The sequence below is a fragment of the Magallana gigas genome, chromosome 2 (assembly GCF_963853765.1).
Source record: "Magallana gigas chromosome 2, xbMagGiga1.1, whole genome shotgun sequence".
In the NCBI taxonomy this organism is placed as follows: domain Eukaryota; kingdom Metazoa; phylum Mollusca; class Bivalvia; order Ostreida; family Ostreidae; genus Magallana; species Magallana gigas.
The window spans coordinates 7,862,292-7,885,189 of record NC_088854.1 but is presented as its reverse complement, the minus strand read 5'-3'; the positions used below and the strand labels follow the sequence as shown (position 1 = coordinate 7,885,189).

Sequence of the window (22,898 nt, the reverse complement as noted above, 5' to 3'; positions counted from 1 at the left end):
TTGTAAAACACATTCAAATTCTATGAAATATCATGCTTTGCTTAATTTTTTCAGTTTCAAGTTTTTCTTAGGACCCTTACTGGGTTAAAAAATTCCGAAAGAAATGAGAAATTCTTTAATATCCGAAAATAATGAGTACAATATGACAACAATGTGCGAGTTGTCTTCCTTTGTTGCCGACCGCCATTGTGTAACCATAACTACCGTCTGTAAATAGCAGCAGGCAATGTTACAATAAAGTGGTAGGGTAGACAAGAAATAAGCGACAATATCCCAATAACAACATGGTAAGTACATAGCTTTAATAATAAGTGTTAATAGTTGAAAACAAAACTATATGTCTAAATCAAAATGAGTGAATAAGAGGAGAACTAAAGATAAAGTAAAAAAAAAAACTTGGGTTGCCAATCGAATTTTTCGTTTGTTTTATTTGACATTTTGTTTGATCATCGACTGATGCATAATTTAACGAGGGGCAAGAAAAAATTGACAGTGGCATTGGTGATTATTTTGTTGTTGAAATTATAAATGTATCAAATCTGATCTTGGTTGTGTTATTAAAAATACTTATTGCATATTTACTTTAACGTTAGGCTTAAATTACAAATTTTATAGAAAGCTGTTTAAAGCTCATGTGCTGATTTATATAACTGTAATAGTATATGCGAATGTCCATAGCTAGGCCTAAACTCTGGACCCTTCAGTTAGAAAACTCTTAGTTTATTACTGACTGAGCTAAAGGAGGTTTACCCAATATTGCTAGTGCCAAAGTAGGAGTCAGATTGACGAAATATCTGACATTTTCCTGGCTATTTTAACACTTACTTGCCAGGAAAACATCAGAACTAGCACCATTACGAAAAATGAAAATGCTCCGCCTTCAGTTGGAGGCAGCATTCTCAGCTTAATTTAAAATATTTTGAGTTAAATCAAATAAAATATCAAAATCGAAGTAGGAGTCAAAGTGTGGCAGTACTTAAACACATATCACCTAACTATAAGAAAACTTAAAATAGCTCTTTATCACTTTCAGCCTGGCAGTGCAATTTCTGCAGCAGGGAGTTCTGCTTCCTCATCCTCATCGAGGAGAGCAAAAACACGCAATTACAGAGTGGTCAGTCACACATCCCAGGTAGATGAAACACTGTTTGGTGTCCCAAACCATGTGGAACAAAGAAATCAAATGATTAAAGAAAAAATGGATAACGTCAGAGAAGAAGGAATTTCTATTGAAGAACTTGCCAGAGAAAGGAGTGCAAAGAGGAAAAATTCAAAAAGAGGAAAGAAAGATAAAGAAACAGTTCAAGTTATCACAAAGGATCTAATCAGAAATCTTATGTGAGAAAATTGAATACATTTAACTGTGTAAATCTAATAAGTTTCATGGTTTGCTGTTTGAATTTATATAAGAGTGTACTAAGTATTACCTATCATTTTGGCAGAGTTCCTGGTGATGATCCCTCTGGCAATTCTGTAATCCTTCCTCGCCACGAGTTCTACAGAATTGTGATGGAGGCTCAAGTCAAAACCAAAGAGCAAAGAGAGGCAGAAGAAGCTGCCATGAAAAGACAGAAAGAAGAAATGATGGTAAGTCATTGGAGTCACTACAAGTTGCTGATCTGTGTACACATGCTTTAGTGTGTTTGTCAGATTCTTTCAGTTTACATAGATATCACTCCTCTCTGACAATGAAATCAAGAAGTAAGAGTAAAGCATTTCTTCTCTAATTCTGTTATGAATAATAATCTTTTAGGAGGCAAGCCAACAAAGAAAGAATCTAATGAAACAGAAAGATATGGAGAGAAGAAAGAATGAAAAGCTGAATGATCTTGAGATAGAAGCAAAGGAAAATGCCGAACACTTGTTATCCAAGGCCAACGCCATGAGACAGGAGCAAGAGGATGAGATTAAACACTTAAATGAGGTAATTGTGCTAGTGTAATTCAAGAAGTAAAAAATCATTTAGAATTACCAGTACACATTATATTGAGATAAAACTAATCATACTGGTGTCTTTGAACCTTGTTTACAGCTGATTCTCAATGCCAAATGTCATGCCATCAGAGATGCTCAGATTCTGGAGAAGAAACAAATTAAGGGTGAGATGATGGAGGAGGATAAGCGACTGGATGTGATGATGGAAGTGGACAGACAGAACGCCATCACCATCCAGGAGGAGATCGAGAAGAAGAGGAAGGAGGAGAGGCTTCTGGGAGCTGCCAAACTTCTGGACCAGATTCAGGAGAATGAACAGGAGAGGCTGTTTGATTTGGAGAGGAAGGACCAAGAAAATATTCAAATGCAGAAGTATATTGAGAAAATGATGGATGAAGATCGAGTTTCTTTGGACAAGAAACATGCAGAGCAGATTTCTCTTAGGGTAAATCATTTATTCTGTAATCAACATGACAGATAGCTGCAATAATATAACCCTCTCCGATTTTTTATATCTGATGTTAACTGGAGAGCTACATGCAGCTACATGACAGAGTGCATGATAGTGTTAAATATTGGAAAAATTTTGATCTACTCTATAAATGATATATTCTTATTTTTTACAAAAACAGGAGGACTTGAACAAAGCCAATGAAGATCTCCTCAGACGTCGGGAAATCAAAAAGGAACAGGAAGTTGCAGAGGAACAAAAGGTTGTGGAGTATATGAAGAAGAAAGCTGTAAGTATGATTTATGCAAATATAAAGGCTAGTGTATCAATAGCTATGAATTTGAGGGCATTTAATATTAGCAGTTGCTTAATGGATCTTCTGCTATTTTTATGTTAAATGAAAGTGAATGGACATTTCTTTAATAGGAAAGAGAAGCTGCCTTTGAGAAGGAACAAGAGAGAATCAGAATTGAGAAGGAGAAGGAAACAGCCAGGTTACGAGCTCTCCAAGAGCGAGCTCGTGATGAGCAGGCTGAGCGAGATGCTCTTCGAGCTAAGCGAGCACAAGAACAGGCTGAGAGGGAATGGAGAAAGAAAGAAGCAGAGGAGGCTAGAAAGAAGGGTGAAATGGAGGCTACACTTATCCAGGCACGCTCTCAGCAAATGCAGCAGAAAGAACACTTCCTGGCAGTCCAGGCTCAGCGAGAGCGAGCAGAGTTTGAGAGAGTTCTGAGGTATCTATTGTATTTTAGTGTCTTTAAGGCTAATATATGACTTTGTTGAATTTCAAACATTAAAACTTATTTGGTTGTATTGCTACCAAAACATTTCATGAACATGTATTTGCCTGTTATTACTTTGTGGTTGTGTATGTCTAAATGTTTAATTGCAGAGCTCAAAAGGAGTTGGTAGAAAAAGAGAAGAGAGAGGAAGAGGAGGCTAAGAAGAAGAAACTGACTCATGCTGATGAGGTCAGGAGGCAGATTCGTGACAAGGAGCAGGTCCGGATCTTGGAGAGGAACTCGTTCTTTGAGGAGGGCGTTAAACTAGATGAAGAGGCCCGAGAGAGGAGACATAAACTTGAGGAAGTGAAAAAGAAGAAATTGAGTGAACTTAGGTATATTTTTCTTTTCTTTATGTTACCTTTCATTGAATAATATTTCTGTGAAATTGAACTTAGGAAATAAGTTGCTATAATTTTGAAGATATGGATAAAGTCAATACAAAAAACTTGTCTCTTTGTATCACAGAGATGCAGGCATTCCAGAGAAATATATAGGTCATGTTGCTCACAAAGTCAATGTTGTTGTCTCATAAGACAAGACCATCAGGTGCGACAGTGTTGCAAAAGAGCTTGGTTTTGTAGTGGAGTTTGTTGTACATGATGAGATTCTTTTCAGAATATTTGCATGCTCTTGTTTATATTGAAAAGAAAGTATCAAAATATTCTGAAAGACAAATTCCTAACTTTCAACACAATGAGTGAACCTCAAAAAATTTAATGAAATTAAATAAAAAGCTACAGTTTCATGCATAAGATGGATACACACAATATTGAGATTGGACATTTTCTTGTGTTGGAAGTCTTGTTTGCTGTGATTTTGCCACAACAGAAAAACATGTTCCTTGTTAATTAACCACTATTTTGTTGCTTTGCTGTATTTCACTGTAACAGAGCTTTAATACATAATAATTCCATGTGCTAAAACAGAGAGTGCAGTCTACATATTGGAAATCACTCTACCAGAGTGTGTGCTAAATGTCAGGGTGGCTACTAAATGTGGAGTCCTACCTGTGTGTGTGTACATGTATTTGTGTATATACATGCATTGTTGTAGATAAAAAGCTTGTAGTAAATTAAAGGCTAATGTAGATATTAATATCACAAGATTCAGACAGACTTGTAAATAAATAGTATCATACTGACATATAAATTAATGAAATTAAATTTAATGTTATTGGATGATTAACAAATTTAAATACCGTAGATGTTCTTAAAATCAAATTATTTGGTTTGGTATGTAATAACAAATATCTGATTTCATTTTATCCTCAGGAGTGCTGGTATTCCAGACAAGTATTTAACTCAAGTGGAGAGAAAGATCAACCAACCTCAGCACATCAGTGCCTAACCCAGAACTCTCTTATGACAGGAGCAGACTTATATCATCTATATTGTGGGGGGAAAGCTGCCACTTCATGCTTCATCTGTGATATAATTGTTTACAGTTTATACCATTCAGTACTCATCAGAATTTTTTTCGTTTATGATTTTATTTCAATTACTAAGAGAATTGGATTTTTAGAACTGAAAGAGACTGGATGCATTTACATGTTACTGATGAACTACATTTAGTGAATGTTAATTTTGTGTAATATTGAATGTTTTACCTTTGTTTTATTAATGTTACCTGCGGTGGTCTACTTTAAATAGAATTCTGTCATGAATGACCAAGAATACAAACTCTCCATATCAGCAGTGCTAGTAAATGGTTGTCTGCACTTGTATCAAGTTCCAGTGTGTCACAATATTTTTAGAGCCTCTTCTTGGTCTAACATGAATAATGTCTTAAATTATATGTAAATATTGAATCACCATTTAATATATATTTAATAAAGTCATTCAGTGATGTGAATAAATTTATTACTATAAACTCCTGTCTTTGACTGATTCATACAAATCTGGTCGCTATAAAAATACTGAAAAGCTAACAATTCTAGTATTGAAAGACTTTCATTTATAGATGATAGTGATTGTCAACTGGACTAAATTTGTTCATGGTTCACATTGTATTGTTGTATGACAGTATATATAGGTTGACAACAAACATGCACTCAATGACTGTTTAAAATTATCACATATAAACTGAACACCTCTCTAAAGATGACAGTTCTCTGATAGATCCTGTGCTGGATTTAGGACAATTCCAACTCTTCAATGTACAAACTGAGCTCTTCCCTAATGATGACTGTTTCACACTCACAAGGATGCCTGATCTGGATTTTAGGACAATTCTTCAATCAGTTTACTGTCTTCTCTGGGTGGCCGGAGCTGACTCAAATTCCTTTCAATGCTTTTTTTCACTTGAATGGTCTCTTGAAATTCTTCTTTGAGACGACCTGAAACATAATACCAGGTAGCTCCTTATTAAATCTAGACTGATATGGAAAAAACTGAGCATTAAGAATTAAGTACATGTACAAGTACAGCATGTAACATACATACACACTAATTCAATGGAATAGTAGATTATAATCATTTTATTTTCTGAATCTGGATACTTTCCTATAAATAGCACTAGATGGCACTTTCTCAGATCACCTACCATGCTCTAGTCTAAGTTCTGGTATGACAGAGTGCAAGATCATCCCACATTTCTGACTCCAACCTAGATAAAACTCCAACTTTTTAATGGCCAGGAACAGCAGCTGTTTCTCCTCTCTGTCATCTGTAGAGGAAGCAGAGGAAACCTTGATGTCTGGAGAGAGATATCACATCTGATAGATGCATTGACTTCAATTGAGAGATGAATTACAAATGCAAAAGATGCAATTATTGAGAATAAGCTTTTCAGTATATTGTGTAAATTTCATTTCCTTTGTTTAAACATATCAAAGGGATCAGTCCTTTTTTAAATTAGTATATCCAATAAAAAATCTTCATCTAGTTTGTTTTAAAAGAACATTGTACTTTGTAAAAGTTACTTTCACATGCAAGTAAAATAATCCATGATATTTCAGTGACCTTTTTTGTACAGAGTATGGCATTTCTTCAGAAGCTGCAAAATCTCCGATAGGGCTGCCATGACAAATTTTAACTCTTCCCCTCTTCCAGGACCCCGTAGAATCTTGGTGACATCACTGACCAGCTCAATTAGGAATTCCTGAGACTGCTTACACTCGCTCTAAAAGAAGGCACACCAAAGTGAAATATTTGGCAAGTTTAAATTACCAGTACATATCCACAGCAATTAAAACATGATTTTGAAAGGTAAGCATGATATAACATGAAAAATACAATATATGCTTACATTGGTCAGGCCGAGTTGTATGGCCTCACTGGTGCTACTACACACTGAGTTTTTGGACAACACATCACTGCCTTTAACAAGTTTCTGGAAAGATACAAGTTATCACACTTATAGGTCATAAGACTTGTATTTTGGACAATGCAAAAACACATCAAAGTCTACAAAACTACTGAGTGTGTGTTGTTAAATAAACAAAAGACTACACTGATAGTCCTGTGACTAACCAGAGCTGACTCGCGAGGGCAGTCCCAGTGGGTGCCATTATACAGGCGACAGACGAACACATAAGCAAACAACACGTTCACCAAGTTGTTCCGGATATCCGCTGATGGTTTGGATTTCTGAAAACAAACTCCATATATAATTGCCTATAAATTGGACGAAGTACAATTTTATTTGTACATATATGATGCCCTGAATATTGCATGCACTATTTATAATGCCAATTCTTCTTACAGTGAGAAGTTTGGAAATGTCTGGAATTTTGCTTAACACATCTGGTGTCTTATCATCTAGTTTTTCACTGTCAACATCCCTGATCTTGACTTTCTGAAGTAGAAACAAAACATCAGATTACCAAATTGGAATCCCTGTCCTATGTAGAACATTGTCATACTGCTATATTTGATATCTGATATCAATGACAACACACTGTTTTACATAAATCAATAAAAAGATAACATATTGAGTTTGATGCAAAATTTTACATCTGATAAACCTACATGTACTTTGAATTAATGATATTTAAATAATATTATTGTCAAGTTAGTACAGCACTTACAGCGAATTACAGAATACCGGTAGAGTTTTCAATAGCTTGTTGGATTGCTCAATAGGGTATTCAATTTGGTCAGCAAGGTATCACATTAGGTTTAAATCTAGGTCATGTGATTACTCAGGTATGACAGCGATAAAGTGAGTTAATCTAGTAAACATTTGCACATTTGGGCCTTTTTTGTTTCTCCCTGTTGTCCTACATTACTGCTATAAAAGTCTGAACTAATATGAAGCAGTCACAGCACAAAAATACTCTTAGTGCTGTCTGTTGCACCAGGAATTGGGGAACCAAAATGTCTAATGATTTTTTGCAGGAAAAAAATATCTCCGTAATTCTTAAAGTTATGCTTTTCTCTTCTGTTTGTTTCTTCAGAAATGTCTTTTGAATTACATTTCTTGAAAAACAAAATTCAAATTACTCCAAGCAGAATTGATGCTCTATAGAATCCAGTGCTGTTCAGGTGAGCATTCTTTTTAAAGGTCTATGAATAGAATAGCTAACAATAGGAGAGAGTGTTCTAGAGGTTTTCTTTGTGCCAAATGAATTGGTTGAGTGCAAAATAACAATCTACACTTGGGTAACCACAGGACCTAGATTTAAACCTGATGTGATACCTTGCTGACCAAATTGAATACCCTATTGAGCAATCCAACAAGCTATTGAAAACTCTACCGGTATTCTGTAATTCGCTGTAAAACTTGCAAATAATTAAACTTTCGGTATGTTATGGGTAGGGAGAAAACATGTACAAGACTGGAATTTGAACCCAGTCTCCCTAAATGGTCAAGTGTTCTTCTAAACAAGCTACATGTATCTGGTGTCAGCAATCATCAATCTGACCATATCAACGTTTGTCTATGTGGCAATGTAATGGGTTTCACAAGTTAAAGAATTCATTTTATGTTCCATCAAATTATCTAGGCTTTAAGTGCCACAATGATTTCAAATTCAGTCCCTTTCTAACCTTGACATCCCACCAAGGTGTCCAAACTTCTACCAGGTTTCCGAGGCGACCGTCCTTCATCATCTGGTTAAACTGAGCTTGCTCTTTAGAAGTCAGTCTGTTCCAGATCTTTTCGGAGTCGGTATCTGTTAGGTTAAACGACTGTGAACTTAACCCTCAAGTAATTTATTGATAGTCAAGTCACCATTTCAAAGGTATTTAGTTTTAAAGTAATATTACAGCCTATAAAATTTTCAATATAATTAAAATAATGCACTGATTATAATCAAGTTACAATAATTATTATTTTATAACTGGTAAATGTTACCGAGGTTCAATCCTGAGAGACGCTCTGAAAGTTCCTCGCCTTCATCTGCAGGAAAATCCAAAACATAACAAATTTCTACTCAGCACTCTACTGCCAAAATCACTTTCAAAGAAATGTTTCTATTTCTGAACAATTCTTATAAGATAACATATTATTATATCAAGTAAATTACCTGAATTACTGTCAGAGTTTTGTACTTCCTCTTTTTCTAGTCGATCTAGCATTTCCAACATTTTCTGCTTCTCTTCTGAACTAAACAATTTACAAAAAAAATAATTATGGTTTATTATGAGTTTGCTTAATTAACCCGTTTAGTAAATTCCATATATAATTTCATATATTTTTTCATTGTCATAAATGAATTTAATTAGAGCAGTACTTGTACCAGTAAAACTGCTAAAGGATATAAGAGCATTATTTTAATATCTATTAAAAGAATTCTTTAAAAAATACATGGATTTTTACATGTAATTTAAAAGTCTAGAAAAGTAAACACTGCATAGCAAGATATCTTGTTTGGTATCAAATTAAGTTAGTACATGTATAATACACCAATACACTGTAAACCAAACTGTGACTTAATTTTGTGATTTACAGATAAACTGGTTTGCAGCTACTTGAATTTTTGCAATGGAGTGTATGCACGGTAGATAAATTTCAACAAATACAAAATACATTTAAGGACTGGTTCATTGGGCTAAATATCCGCAACAAGAATGGAGTCATCAATTTTTTTCACACACAGATTAAAGTTGTTTTACAGAATAAAGGGGGCAACATTTCAGAATTATGAAATATCTTTCCTTTTATATGAATTCAAATAGTGTATCTATACATAGGATGGTGGATATCTGATACTGTAAATTCCTAATTAAACGCGAGGAAATAATATCCGCGTAAAATCGCGAGAAGCCAGTCTCGCGAATTTTAAAATCTCGCTTTTAATTGTCAAACATATGTAAACTACATGAAACTTTGATAAAATTTCGACATTCGCGATTTTATGTTCTCGCGATTTGATGGGAATCCTATGAATCGCGGAATTAAGTACTCGCGTAAAATAAGGAATCTACAGTATCTGACTCAGCCCACCTGACATCCTGGTCTTCTAGAGCTTCCATACAGCATTCCTTGTAGAAGGCCTCGGAGCAATCGCTGTGCTCCTTGTGTCTGTAACACGACAGCCCACAGTACCCCAAGTTACATCGGGGGCACGTGTACTTAGCCTGCTCTTTGTTGCATCTACAATCAAAGGAGCCAATGTTATTAACACATGGTACACATACTACAATATTTTACAGTAATAACATCAACATAAGACATGAAGTCATCACAGGCAAGTCCTTCTATGACAGTTTCTGTTTTGAAATTCATGAAACACAATCTAATATATGTATAAAACGAGGTATTTTACAATTCATTATCAAAGTCTATAAGCCATGATCAGATGATAGATCTAACTTTACGGGGATTTCCGTCAATTAAATTTGTGTCTGTCCTGAAATTCAAAACTCGCACTAATATCTGAAATGTTTTTGATATTTTAATAAGCAAAATACTTCCTTTCTTCAACATACATGTAACATTATATCATAGAATGCAAAATTATAGTAAAAAATAAAAAGGCTGGAAACAACCTCCCAAATGGATTATAACAGCCCATTAGGTATATAATACCCCAAATGGTATACAGTGGGGCCTCAGATATCCGGACGCCAGATAACCGGACGCTTCAGTTTACGGACGACTTTATTTGGGAACAGATTTTTTATACGTTATTTTATCTCATTTATCCGGAATTTCGTGTTCCGGATCCGGACGGCCTGTTTTTACCACAAAACACTGAGTTGTTACTAATCTTGCTTCATTTAACCGGACGGTAAAATTTGATGATACCCTACTCAGTGCAAAAGATTACATTGTACCCCTGTCAATTAAGTTTCACACCTTTTTTATGTGCTAGACCCTCATGAGTAGCTTGTATAAATACACTGGCTTCCCAAATCACTTTCAAAATTTGGAAAATTGCGAACAACAGTGTATCACACACATATCACACTTGGACACCAAAAATTTAGCTAGATTCGGTTATCATAACTGTCCGGTTAATATTTCATGACAAAATAATAAAATAAAGCAGAGTTCTTTATCTATTAAAAATGTTCATATCAACAGACAACTCTAGCATGTGTTGCTATATGGTATGAAAGGCAAAAAAACCTAGTATCAACACTGGGAGCCATTGTATACAAATACATTATCATTCATGACAAAAATAGACACATTTCAGATATCCGGACGCTTCACCTATCCGGACGATTGAACTTGGGAACGAAAGCGTCCGAATAACTGAGGCTCCACTGTATATATATATATAATTTGAAGTGTAAAAAATGAAATTTTGGGGTTTTGTAATCTGTAAAATAAATCTGCATAAATGCATATCATATGCAACAACTTTATTAAGCAAGCAAATTTTCCTTGATGCCAAAAAGTTTGGGATTACCGGTATATTGAAGGATCAATCTCTGTGGTGTCACAGAAAAACTTGTTTACTAAAAGAATGTTTCATCTATTATTACCTTATGCTGAGTTGACATATGTATATAATAAATAAAAATTTCCATTTTTTGCACTTTAAATTTATATCTGAATGAGGAATTATTATTCCAAACGGGCTATTATAAACATGCAAAGTGGGAAATTAGCTGATTGGTCCCAACCTCATGAACCTGGGCTACGTTCAAGATAGTAGTCTAGCCGCTAGGTCATAGATATCTAGGTCGTTGAACGGACTGCTAGGTTAGCTGCTAGGTTTCAGATTTGAAGATGAAAAAATTCGACTACAGACTTATTACATCGACATAATTTGTTTATTTCAAGCGGAAACATACATGTTAAATTTCATTATAACTTAAAGGATGCCAGAATAAAATAAAATAATATTGTGACAGCTCAGCTGTCAGAATTAGTAACACTCGTTATACAAAAATTATTACGAGAATAATTGATATTCTACGATCAACAAATGTCTATAGATTGATAGACATCACTACTGGATGATTACGTGTGCAATTATAAACACGTCCACCAAAATTTAACAAGACATGTGCGAGATCGACTTTCCATGTGATGGCCGCCATTGTTTACGATGTCGCATGTGGGTCAAATATAGACATGCTGATAGCGGTTTTCAATCACGAAGATAATAAACACCACCTACCTCCATCGAAGTTTTATTACTTTTCCATATTGTTTTCCATAATATTAATTACTGGCACACGGTAATATTACTTAAAATCCATTATTTAATTCCACTATATAATTCAATTGGGGATGCAGCGTTTCCGGTTTGGTAATGTTACCAATTCGACGTCATCTGTGGTAAACGTCATCAGATCATATTGGTGATCCCGCATATCCGGTTAAAATACTATATATATACGTGCATTCCCGCATTTGGACACAATTGGGGTTTGGGTTTTTATGGAAACTACACCTACTTACGAAACAGTAAGTCTGAGAAAGTATTCGGGTGCCAGTTTATTACTTGCTGAAATACCTCTAAATGATTTATTTAGGCCCTGGGATTTATTCACTTACCAATTCTATTTCCAAGGGGAGTCTATGTATTTAAAAGTATAACCTGTGATTTGTTTGTAAATTAAATTCATCAATTAGAATTATCGGTCTTTGTCTTCTCTTTTCGTTTATTGTCATGCATTAAAACTCATCAAGAGAGACTGCGCTCGGGTACGTTACAGAATTTTGGTGGCAGCGGTGGGATCTACAGCATTTGAATATACTTTTCATAATGACGAGTAGCGGACCTTTGAGTCCTGCTTCCAATGCGCAGGGTTTGAGTCATATGCATGATGATAGCGAAAGAGAAATTGTCCTGTTAGGCCCCACAACCAACCCTAGTTCATTGACCGATAACGAATTTTTAGGTTCCCCTAGTGGTGAAGTTATTTTAAATTTTCACGGATCTCATCAAAATGATGAAAATTATTCCGATTTTGCTTGCGGAGATAAAAGTAAAACAGATTCTAAATCTGAAAATTCGCCCCTGTCTGCAGTTCAGGATCAACTCAATGTGATCAGTGATCAGTTGAGTCAATTCATGCGAGATCAATTTTCTCAGTTAATAAAGGACCAATTTGTTAATATGGTCCAGGATCAGATGTCAGCATCTAATTGTTATACAGAGGGTAGCGGCGCAGGATCTCATGGCGAGAATGTGCGTGCGTCTAGCTCTTCAGCAGCAAGGTTACAAAGTTTTAATTCTCAAGAAAGAGATGGCTATGTTGATGACTCGATGTACATTCCGAGGGAACGTAGTTTTTCTGGTTTCAATGAGACTCGCAATCCTGTTCGTAACCCATATGATTACCGTTGTGCAAACAGCAGCGCAACTGGTTCTAGAAATGAAACGCAAGATAGTTTGTTTCAGAGACATCGGGTACATTTTGAACACCCCGATCCTTTACAGACAAAAAGTCACACAAATGTATGTGCAGACAATGATTTCCCTAGATTTCAACCCCAGCCCTGTTTCTCACAGCCCATACTACAATCCCCGACATACTCACAGGGTGAGCGGAACAAGAAGCCTGCAAATTATGACGGGAAATCTTCCTGGTCTGATTATTTAATTCAGTTTGAAATGATCGCAGAATTAAATAAATGGGACAATCTTACAAAAGCCTATGAGCTTGCTACCAGTCTTAGAGGTGATGCTCAGACAGTTCTTAGCGACATCAGTCCTAACATGCGGCGAAATTATCAACAATTAGTCAATGTTTTAGGTTCCCGATTTGAGCCCCGAAATCAGTCAGAGTTGTACCGCGCCAAACTGAAAAACAAAGTAAGAAAACGCGGAGAGAAACTGGAAGATCTGGCCCATGATATCAAATCGCTAACGAGATATGCTTACCCAAATGTTTCCCCCGAGACTAGAGAGCAACTCTCAAAAGATTGTTTCATAGACTCTCTGTGTGATGCTGAACTTGAATGGGCCGTTTATCAAGGCAAGCCATACTCGCTACAAAACGCCGTCACATTAGCGCTAGAATGTGAAGCGTTTCAAAACGGACGCAAGCAACGATCTATTCTAAAATATAACAGATCTATGAATGAGGTTCAGTACAATTCCCATCTTCCAAAGTCTTTAGATTCAGTATCCCGGAATCCTGAGCGTGTCCCTCAGCGCCCCAGAGAAAACATGAACCAATTTCAGCGAAAAGGTCCCTGTCATTATTGCGGGTTCAATGGTCACTGGAAATCTGAATGCCGCAAATTCCAGAGAGATCAAAACATGAAACGACCCCCGGGGAGGCCTTATTTTTGCCCCAATCAAACGAGAAACGGTAGTTTAAACTTCCAGTAGCTGACACTACGGGTCAAGTGCCAGCTAAAACAAGTCCCAAAAGACCCCATACTGGTTTACCCGTTGTTTCTCGTAAATCAGATGCTTTGTTTGTTAAAGCCACTGTATTCGGCATTGATGTGGAATGTCTAGTAGACACTGGTTCTACAGCTACTATTCTTCATGCTGACAAATATCTTGAAATTCCTGAATCAGTACGGCCTGAACTTCATCCCCCCTCTAGTACCTTGCGGATGGCTGATGGAAATCTTGTGACACCTTTGGGTACAGCAAATTTTCCACTTGTTATAGACAATAAAGAATATGAGCAGCCAGTCATTGTTGCAAACATTGATGAGCAGTTTGTTCTTGGGTTTGATTTTCTTGCAAAATACAAGTGTACAATTGACGCAGCAAGCAGTAGTCTTCAGATTGGTCAGATTCCTATTCAAAACAAAGAAAGTTTGAGAAGTGCATCAACTTGTAGAATACGGGTATCAGAAAACATAGTTCTTCCCCCTTATAGTGAAACAGTCATCAAAGGTGATATTGTGGGAGAAACTACAATGACTGAATGTGTCCTGGAACCCTGTAGTGAAAAACTGGCCCAAAAAGGCGTTGTTATAGCTAGATCTCTAGTTGATATTAAGCAAAAATCTGTCCCCTTGAGAGTAGGAAATTTTACAAATGAAACTGTTACTGTTCACAAAGGCACTTTTGCTGCAGTTGGCGAAGAAATCCATCATATAGAAACTCGAGATCTGAAATCAGAAAGTGTTTGTCAAATTGATCAAAGAGTCACTGAGGTGTCTGATCTTAATTCCAATATTCCAGAGCACCTGGCCGACCTTTTAGTCTCATCCGACAGTGTTCTGAATGAGGAACAAAAGTTAAAATTCAAGAATTTACTATTTAGACACAAGGATGTATTTGCAAAGTCTAAGTGTGACCTTGGTGTCACAAACATCGTTCAACATCAAATTAACACTGGAGATTCAGCCCCAATTAAGCAAGCTCCTCGGCGACTGCCAATCCTGAAAAGAGAAACAGTTAAAGATGAAATTGACAAAATGTTACAAAATGGAATCATAGAACCCTCTACAAGTCCCTGGGCTTCCCCAATCGTCTTAGTTACCAAGAAAGATGGCTCTGTTAGGTTTTGTATCGATTATCGTCGTCTCAATGCTGTAACTCACAAAGATTCATATCCCCTTCCCAGAATTGATGATTCCCTTGACGCCCTCAGAGGGTCAAAATGGTTCTCTACTCTTGATTTACAAAGTGGGTTTTGGCAGGTCCCCATGAAAAACAGTGATGCTGAAAAGACATCATTTGTTACTAATGTTGGCTTATATCAATTTAAAGTGATGCCCTTTGGACTTTGCAATGCCCCTGCTACCTTTCAGCGCCTTATGGAATGCGTGCTCAGTGGCCTTAACTTTGAGATATGTCTTTTGTACATTGATGACATCATAGTCTTTTCTGAGACCTTTGACCAACATATTGATAGATTATCAACTGTTCTGGATAAACTGCAGAGTGCTAATCTTAAGATCTCCCCAAAGAAATGTAGTCTTTTTCAAAAGGAGGTTTCCTTTCTGGGGCACATTGTAAGTGCAGATGGGATATCGACTGATCCCGAGAAAACCAAAGCTATAGAATCGTGGCCTGAGCCAAAGTCTGTCAGTGAGTTGAGAAGCTTTCTCGGTACTTGTGCCTATTATAGGCGTTTTATCAAGTCTTTCAGTGACATTGCAAAGCCCCTGTTTAAACTCACAGAAAAAGATTCTGTGTTTTGCTGGTCTGAGGAATGTCAGATCTCCTTTCAAACCCTCAAAGAATGTCTTACAAGTACACCTGTACTTGGTTACCCTGATATGAATTTAGAATTTGTTTTAGATACTGATGCAAGTGCTTTTTGTATAGGTGGCGTCCTTTCTCAGATAAAGGATGGCAAGGAACAAGTGATCGCATACTTCAGTAAATCCCTGTCTAGACCTGAGCGAAATTATTGTGTCACTCGAAGAGAACTCCTTGCTGTTGTAGAAAGTGTGAAACACTTCCATCATTATCTTTATGGTAGATATTTTACTATCAGGACTGACCACGGTGCCCTCAACTGGTTAATGCACTTCAAGAATCCTGAAGGTCAAATGGCTCGCTGGATGGAAGTTCTTTCAGTATATGACTTTGCTATTTTACATCGTCCTGGAAAAACCCATGGTAATGCAGATGGTCTGTCCCGACGTCCCTGTGGAGAATGCCAGTACTGCAAAAGAAAAGAAGATAGAGAAGTTGATTCCACGCAGCAAAAAGAATGTTATGATAGAGTGTGTATTTTGAAGCAAAATGAAAGAAGTCCTATATCTAACACAGAATATCTTGACCAATATAATGAGGTCGAAGGTCAAATGACAGAACCTGATAATTCATTGTCTGAATCTTGGCATAGTTCAAAGAAAGCTGAATTAAAAGCTTCTCAGCTCAGTGACCCTTTGATTTCAGTTGTATACAACTGGAAAGAATGTTCCATTCGACCTAAATGGGAGGAAGTCTCCCACATGAATGTAGAACTCAAAACATATTGGTCACAATGGGATCGTCTTGTCATAAATGATGGAATTCTCTACCGAATTTGGAAAGACACCAATTTAGATTTGCATATTGCACAAGTTGTCTTACCCTCATCTTTGCGGCGTGAAGTATTCACTATGTTGCATGCAGTCCCCACAGCTGGTCATTTTGGTGTTCTTAGAACTTTGCATAGGGTTCGTCAGAGATTCTATTGGCCTAATAATAAAAGAGATATTATACAATGGTGTCGAGAGTGTCCGGCTTGTCAGGTATACAACCCTATTACAAAACAGCCAAAGGCTCAGATGAGACAATATTTTGTTGGTGCCCCAATGGAGAGAGTGGCTATTGACATATTTGGTCCCCTTCCCAGAACAAAAGCAGGAAAAATTTATATACTAATTGTGTGTGACTATTTCACTCGCTGGACAGAAGGATTTCCCTTAACAAATATTGAAGCTTCTACTGTTGCACAAACCTTTGTTTTCCAATTCATCTGTCGGTTTGGTGTCCCCCGTCAAGTCCATACTGACCAAGGCACTCAGTTCGAGTCTGACCTGTTCAAAGAAATTTGCAAATTATTAGGCATAGACAAAACCAGAACTACCCCTTACCATCCACAAAGTGATGGCTTGGTCGAAAGATTCAACAGAACTTTAAAGTGCATGTTAAACAAATATGTTGGAAAACATCCAAAAGACTGGGATTTATACTTACCCCTATTGATGTTGGCCTACAGATCCTCGACCCATGAGAGTACCGGAGAGTCCCCTAGTATACTTATGCTGGGAAGAGAAGTTGAGCTCCCTGTAGATTTGTTATATGGTCGCCATGATACCCCCAGACTTCCTGTTGATCCCTACAATGGTTATATCCATGAATTTCGAAGTACAATGTTTGAGGTGCATGAGTTAGCAAGGTCACAAATGTTAAAGGCTGGAGCCCGACAAAAGAGAAAGTATGATCAAAATGTGAAACAATACCAATATAATGTTGGTGATCTTGTCCTTCTGAACATACATAAAACTATGAAGATGCACCCTAAATTTTCCAAGAACTGGGAGGGTCCTTATACCATTATACAGAAAATCTCTGACCTTATTTATGAGATTTCCAGGGGTCCCTCGGGAAAGAAAAGGATTGTACATCACAATCTCCTCAGGCCATACATTGGCAGGGAATAAGCTGGCACTCACATATATCCTGAAAGAATAAAATAATAATAATGAATTATTATGAAAATTATCCGGAAATTCTTGTTACAATTATTCCACAGAAAAGAATAAAATGATTTATTTTTTTTTTTTTTTTTTTTTTTTCTATATAAGTACCTATATTTTTTTACAGATGTATGTGGACTGCAGACTTTGTTCTAGATCATTCCCATCTAGACGGCAGTTGTCCCGTCATTTTCAGGAAGTGCATGGAGATCTACTGGAGTGTAGTGTTTGTAAATATACTCTCCCAGCCACCAGGAAGTATCTCATGGAACAGCACATCACCAGAAGGCATGAGGGAAAACCTCTGACATGGACTGTACGTAAGAGGGAAACCTTTAGGAACCCTGGTGCTTATCAGCCTGACTTTTTGGAGTACCGGCCGAGGAGAATTACTTCCCGGAGATCCCCACGCAAGTCCCCCCGGAAGTCCCCTAGACGGCCTCATGTCCAAAAACCCACAGATTTCAATTCATCCCCTGTCAGTAAGAATCTTGGAGGGCCATCTTCTCCGATCACCCCACTGAGGTCTCCATCCATTTCCGTGTCGCTCGGCAGCCCCATGGAGGTCGACATGTACAGCAATAATCCTGCTACCCCTGAGAGGAGGGTGTTAATGAAAAGCCCCGTACCTGCCATTTCTGTCTCATCAAGTCATCCCAGGCCCTTGACTTCTCCATCTTGTGGTTTTGCTGCTGAAACTTCGCCTGGGATCGTCAGTGCAAGCGGGAGAGATCATCATAGACCTACCACGGAGACAGCCTCATCTGTTGTTCTGCCCTCTGTTTCTCCAGGACCCGTGCTCTCCCTTACTGAGACGTACGACCCTGATCATCTTGGACTTTTCTCCATGCCTGATTTTGATTTCCTTTCTGACCTTGATCACCAGCTTCAAGCTTCTTCACCAAGTGGAGCTCAGGAATCTTCCCTCCCTCTAAAACCAGCTGTTGAGTATTCTCTGCCAGTTCCAGCTAATCAACCAAAACCAGTTTCATCTGTCCCTGCACCCTCGTCATCTTCCCATTCTACCACTGCAAAGAATTCCAGCGTCAACGTTCCATCTTACATTCTCCATAAAAGTGAATCATCCCCTCCCTCTTACCAGTCAGAAGATTTAGTCAATGACCCCAGATTTTTCTTTGCCGGTGCCCCCAGTTTTGAGAAAAACGACTTTGTTGCCTGTCTGCTTCAGAGCACAAATCTAGATGCACGACGTCAAGGTGGGCGAAAATTAGCGTGGCTTCCTCTGGGATCCTTTGCAATAGAAAGAAAAGAAGAGCTCCGCTTTCCCGATGGAAGACAGTACTGCCTGACGAGCACAATCTGTAGAAACCCCCACTACCACATCAAAGACACCAAGTCCACTCAAACCGATTTTTCCACTTCATCTTCATCTTCTTCAAAGTGCGACGTAGGGACTCAAGTATCTACAGTCCAGACATTCACCCTTGGGGACTGATCCACCAGTGTGGCTGTGTCTTATTTTCCAGAGTTATTGTGACTTTAACTGAGACCTAAGTAGGAAATTATAAGAACTGTAATTGCATTTGTTTGTGTTGATAGTGGATGTGAATTTCGCATTCACTATCATAATTTATAATAGTGTCAATGTGTATATAGATATTTATAGGGACGTATATTCCCTGAGATTCACATGTGATGATTATGCGTGTTTATTGATGTTTCCTTAAATTTTCACAATTTTATTCCAATTATTAAATTGTTGATTGCTTAATATGTGTAATGAATTGGTAAGTGTGTTTTAAAACTCCCTCATGTTATTCACTTCATATGTATAAAATTTACTTACCGTTCGAGGACGAACGTTTTCTTTAATGGCGGGGGTGGTGTGACAGCTCAGCTGTCAGAATTAGTAACACTCGTTATACAAAAATTATTACGAGAATAATTGATATTCTACGATCAACAAATGTCTATAGATTGATAGACATCACTACTGGATGATTACGTGTGCAATTATAAACACGTCCACCAAAATTTAACAAGACATGTGCGAGATCGACTTTCCATGTGATGGCCGCCATTGTTTACGATGTCGCATGTGGGTCAAATATAGACATGCTGATAGCGGTTTTCAATCACGAAGATAATAAACACCACCTACCTCCATCGAAGTTTTATTACTTTTCCATATTGTTTTCCATAATATTAATTACTGGCACACGGTAATATTACTTAAAATCCATTATTTAATTCCACTATATAATTCAATTGGGGATGCAGCGTTTCCGGTTTGGTAATGTTACCAATTCGACGTCATCTGTGGTAAACGTCATCAGATCATATTGGTGATCCCGCATATCCGGTTAAAATACTATATATATACGTGCATTCCCGCATTTGGACACAATTGGGGTTTGGGTTTTTATGGAAACTACACCTACTTACGAAACAGTAAGTCTGAGAAAGTATTCGGGTGCCAGTTTATTACTTGCTGAAATACCTCTAAATGATTTATTTAGGCCCTGGGATTTATTCACTTACCAATTCTATTTCCAAGGGGAGTCTATGTATTTAAAAGTATAACCTGTGATTTGTTTGTAAATTAAATTCATCAATTAGAATTATCGGTCTTTGTCTTCTCTTTTCGTTTATTGTCATGCATTAAAACTCATCAAGAGAGACTGCGCTCGGGTACGTTACAAATATAGGTTTCATGTTTGGTTCAAAATGGTTACTAAGGTGGCCATCTTGAATTTAATGCCTAGCATAAAATATTTAGGCTACGAATATCTACGTAGCGGCTAGACTAGCATACCGTTCAACTACGTAGCCCTACGTAGCAGCTACGATCTTGAACGCAGCCCTGATAAAGAAAGAGGCTATAGATTAACTTGCTGATGTTTTTATTTAAATCGATGTAGGTATCTCTAATGTACTTAGATATAGATTTACAAATATTAAGATGTTTAGGTCATAAAACTTTTAAATGGGTAAAAAAACTTACATTTTACAAAACCTGCTTTCTTCCATGATTTTCCAGCGTAAATCAAAACGAAAGTGAAAATAAAGAGATAATTCGCGCAAAAAATATTCTTATCAAAATGATAAAAACTGCTTTCATTGATGATTCATGCGGGTTATGAAGGTAGCGATAATTGCAGAAAAAATTACATAAGCCGCATGAATCACTAAAGAAAGCATTTAATGTCTAAATATGTTATGCATATCCCAAAGACCCCTTTGTTAAACACTACACGTACAGAGTATACAAAGTCAAGAAAATACAAATGTCGTCAGTACAAACAATCTATTCTTAAAAAGTTGAAAACCATACTTGAAGAAAATCGCATCTTATTGGAAACTAATTGACAAGCTACGAGGCATTGAAAGAGATAACGTCTCAGAAGCAGTTGACCCACCAACTTGGGTGTCCCATTTCCAAAATTTAAATACAATGTAAATTTACCGGGCCCATCGTCTTACATACCTGGAAATTTTTTTTTTTTTTTACTGAACTTGACAGTCACATATCGATAGCTCAAATATCAAATGCTATTTCAAAATTAAAAAGTGGGAAAGTAATATCTTTAATTACTTTTGGACATTATCCCAAACTTTGGTCTTCGAGATACATTACACCTATTCACAAAAGTAATGATATTTCTGACCTAAATAATGATAGAGGCATTTCTGTTACAAAATTAATGCAACTGAGAAGCTCTTTAATAAAATATTGGATATTTGGCTTGACACATTTTTGAAAAAGTATCACATTATTGGCGACTGTCAGATTGGATTTACTCGAAAAGCGAGAACGTTAGACCATATGTACGTATCTATATTAATTATGACAATTATGGATAAGTATTAAGGATGGTAGAGTGTACACGTATGCCTATTTTGTTGATTTTCAAAACGTTTTCGGTACAATCGTTCATACAGGGATTAAAATTCAACTCCCCAGAATTGGTGTAGGAAAACACTTTTATGAAACTATCAAAAGATGTACTAGTATTCATCAAGCAAATCTTGTGTCAGAATAGAACATAAAATCACAGACTTTTCCCAATAAAAATGGGTGTAAAACAAGGCGTCAATCTTGGTCCACATTTATTTTAAATTTTTATTAAGGGTGTTGTTTACTCAGGGTTTGAGTTCTCAAATTCGGATTGTTATAAAATTCAATTTAATGAGTCAAATTTGTTCTAAACACAAAAAGTATTTATGAAATGAATTATTATTGACAAAACAATCGGTATTTTTACTATATTATGAAATTAGGCTCAAACAAAAATAGACTTTTAGCCAAACAGAGGAAATTCGGACTAAATTTTGCAGATTTTGTTTTCCGCTAAATTTTTTTTGGTAGTACTCTAATATTGAAAGTTAAGATTTTATATTTTAGTATTTATAATTTTGCATATTTTCTGTTAGTTCTAACCTCACTTATTCATTAGAATAATCTTATGACACGACTTTCACGAATATTGAAAAATGCTTAAAAACGATAAAAGACACCATATCTCAAAATTTTGATCATTGACCTCATATAGATTTTATGCCAACAGAATAAGGTCAAAATAAGTAATATAATGCTATAAATGTTTTTGTATTATCATCATTCAAATTTTTGTAAAATCAGATCAATAATGGGTATGAATTTTAAAACTGATAGAGGAAATTCGGACTAGAATATTTTTAAAAATTGTTGCTGAAATCTTCATGCATTGTATCTTTTTAGTGCCACTACCATTCATAAACTGTATTTTATTTTTTAAAGTGTTTTATTATTTGTAATATTTTAATAATTAAGAAAATCTCAATCGTGGTGTAAAATTTTACGGGATTTTTCTTGATTTTTCAAAAAATATTCAATGGTCATTAACTCAAAAAGTAGGTCATTGACCTACTTTTCTGAAAGTGAGAAACAACACTACAATCAAAGGTCTATAACATACAATAGATGGTTTTTCATTATCATCAGTGGATTTTTTTTTCATTCTGAGTAAACGTCATCCTTAATGATCTCCCGAAATACCCACACTTGTCTGCTGATCCTGTGTAAAAACTCAAACACAACCAATTGCTTGATGTATGCGGACGATATAATTTTATTGTCTTCATCAGCAGATGGTTTGCAACAAAACTAAATATCTTGAAAAAATGCTGCAATTATTGGTGTCTCAATATTAATACATGTACATCCAAAACTAAGATAATAGTTTTCAACAAAGCAGACAGACTCTGTAAATCTAAATTTAACTTTGCTGATGTTTAACTTGAAAACAAACAGATCTCTACATACTTGG

General features: G+C 36.4%; 2 protein-coding genes across 5 annotated transcripts; one reads left to right on the top strand and one right to left on the bottom strand.

Annotated features, from left to right (window-relative positions):
* Nucleotides 1-139: 139 nt before the first annotated feature.
* On the top strand, nt 140-5,040 carry LOC117681047 (cilia- and flagella-associated protein 45). 2 transcript variants are annotated; one of them, XM_011422053.4, is made up of 10 exons: nt 140-287; nt 1,034-1,338; nt 1,443-1,587; nt 1,754-1,924; nt 2,033-2,380; nt 2,568-2,675; nt 2,813-3,120; nt 3,279-3,503; nt 3,637-3,717; nt 4,443-5,040. In XM_011422053.4, exons 1-9 carry the CDS (start codon nt 285-287, stop codon nt 3,701-3,703), a joined length of 1,680 nt encoding a protein of 559 aa, XP_011420355.1. In that variant the 5' UTR covers nt 140-284; the 3' UTR covers nt 3,704-3,717; nt 4,443-5,040. The 2 variants fall into 2 exon arrangements, with proteins under 2 accessions (XP_011420355.1, XP_011420354.1); XM_011422052.4 differs by lacking the exon at nt 3,637-3,717 and having other exon boundaries at nt 141-287.
* Nucleotides 5,013-20,818, bottom strand: LOC117681048 (zinc finger HIT domain-containing protein 2). Of its 3 annotated transcripts, none has more exons than XM_034444008.2 (11): nt 20,594-20,818; nt 9,559-9,708; nt 8,639-8,718; nt 8,467-8,511; nt 8,160-8,284; nt 6,874-6,966; nt 6,642-6,758; nt 6,418-6,501; nt 6,132-6,291; nt 5,713-5,835; nt 5,013-5,506 (listed from the first exon to the last, which is right to left on the bottom strand). In XM_034444008.2, the coding sequence occupies exons 1-11, from the start codon at nt 20,617-20,619 to the stop codon at nt 5,391-5,393; spliced, it is 1,119 nt and encodes a 372-aa protein (XP_034299899.1). In that variant the 5' UTR covers nt 20,620-20,818; the 3' UTR covers nt 5,013-5,390. The 3 variants fall into 3 exon arrangements, with proteins under 3 accessions (XP_034299899.1, XP_034299898.1, XP_065930879.1); XM_034444007.2 differs by having other exon boundaries at nt 5,713-5,865; nt 20,594-20,799; XM_066074807.1 differs by lacking the exon at nt 20,594-20,818 and adding an exon at nt 11,190-11,209 and having other exon boundaries at nt 5,713-5,865.
* Nucleotides 20,819-22,898: the final 2,080 nt, after the last annotated feature.

Excerpts from the sequence above, each read along its gene's own strand:
- LOC117681048 (XM_034444007.2), bottom strand. The coding sequence starts at position 20,619 with ATGGAAGAAAGCAGGTTTTGTAAAAT. Across the intron at positions 9,709-20,593 it reads GAAAGCAGGTTTTGTAAAAT|ATGCAACAAAGAGCAGGCTA; the intron begins GTAAGTTTTTTT and ends CTTTGATTGTAG. Across the intron at positions 6,292-6,417 it reads TACAACTCGGCCTGACCAAT|AGCGAGTGTAAGCAGTCTCA; the intron begins GTAAGCATATAT and ends GCCTTCTTTTAG.
- LOC117681047 (XM_011422052.4), top strand. Across the intron at positions 1,588-1,753 it reads GACAGAAAGAAGAAATGATG|GAGGCAAGCCAACAAAGAAA; the intron begins GTAAGTCATTGG and ends ATAATCTTTTAG. Across the intron at positions 3,504-4,442 it reads AAGAAATTGAGTGAACTTAG|GAGTGCTGGTATTCCAGACA; the intron begins GTATATTTTTCT and ends TTTTATCCTCAG.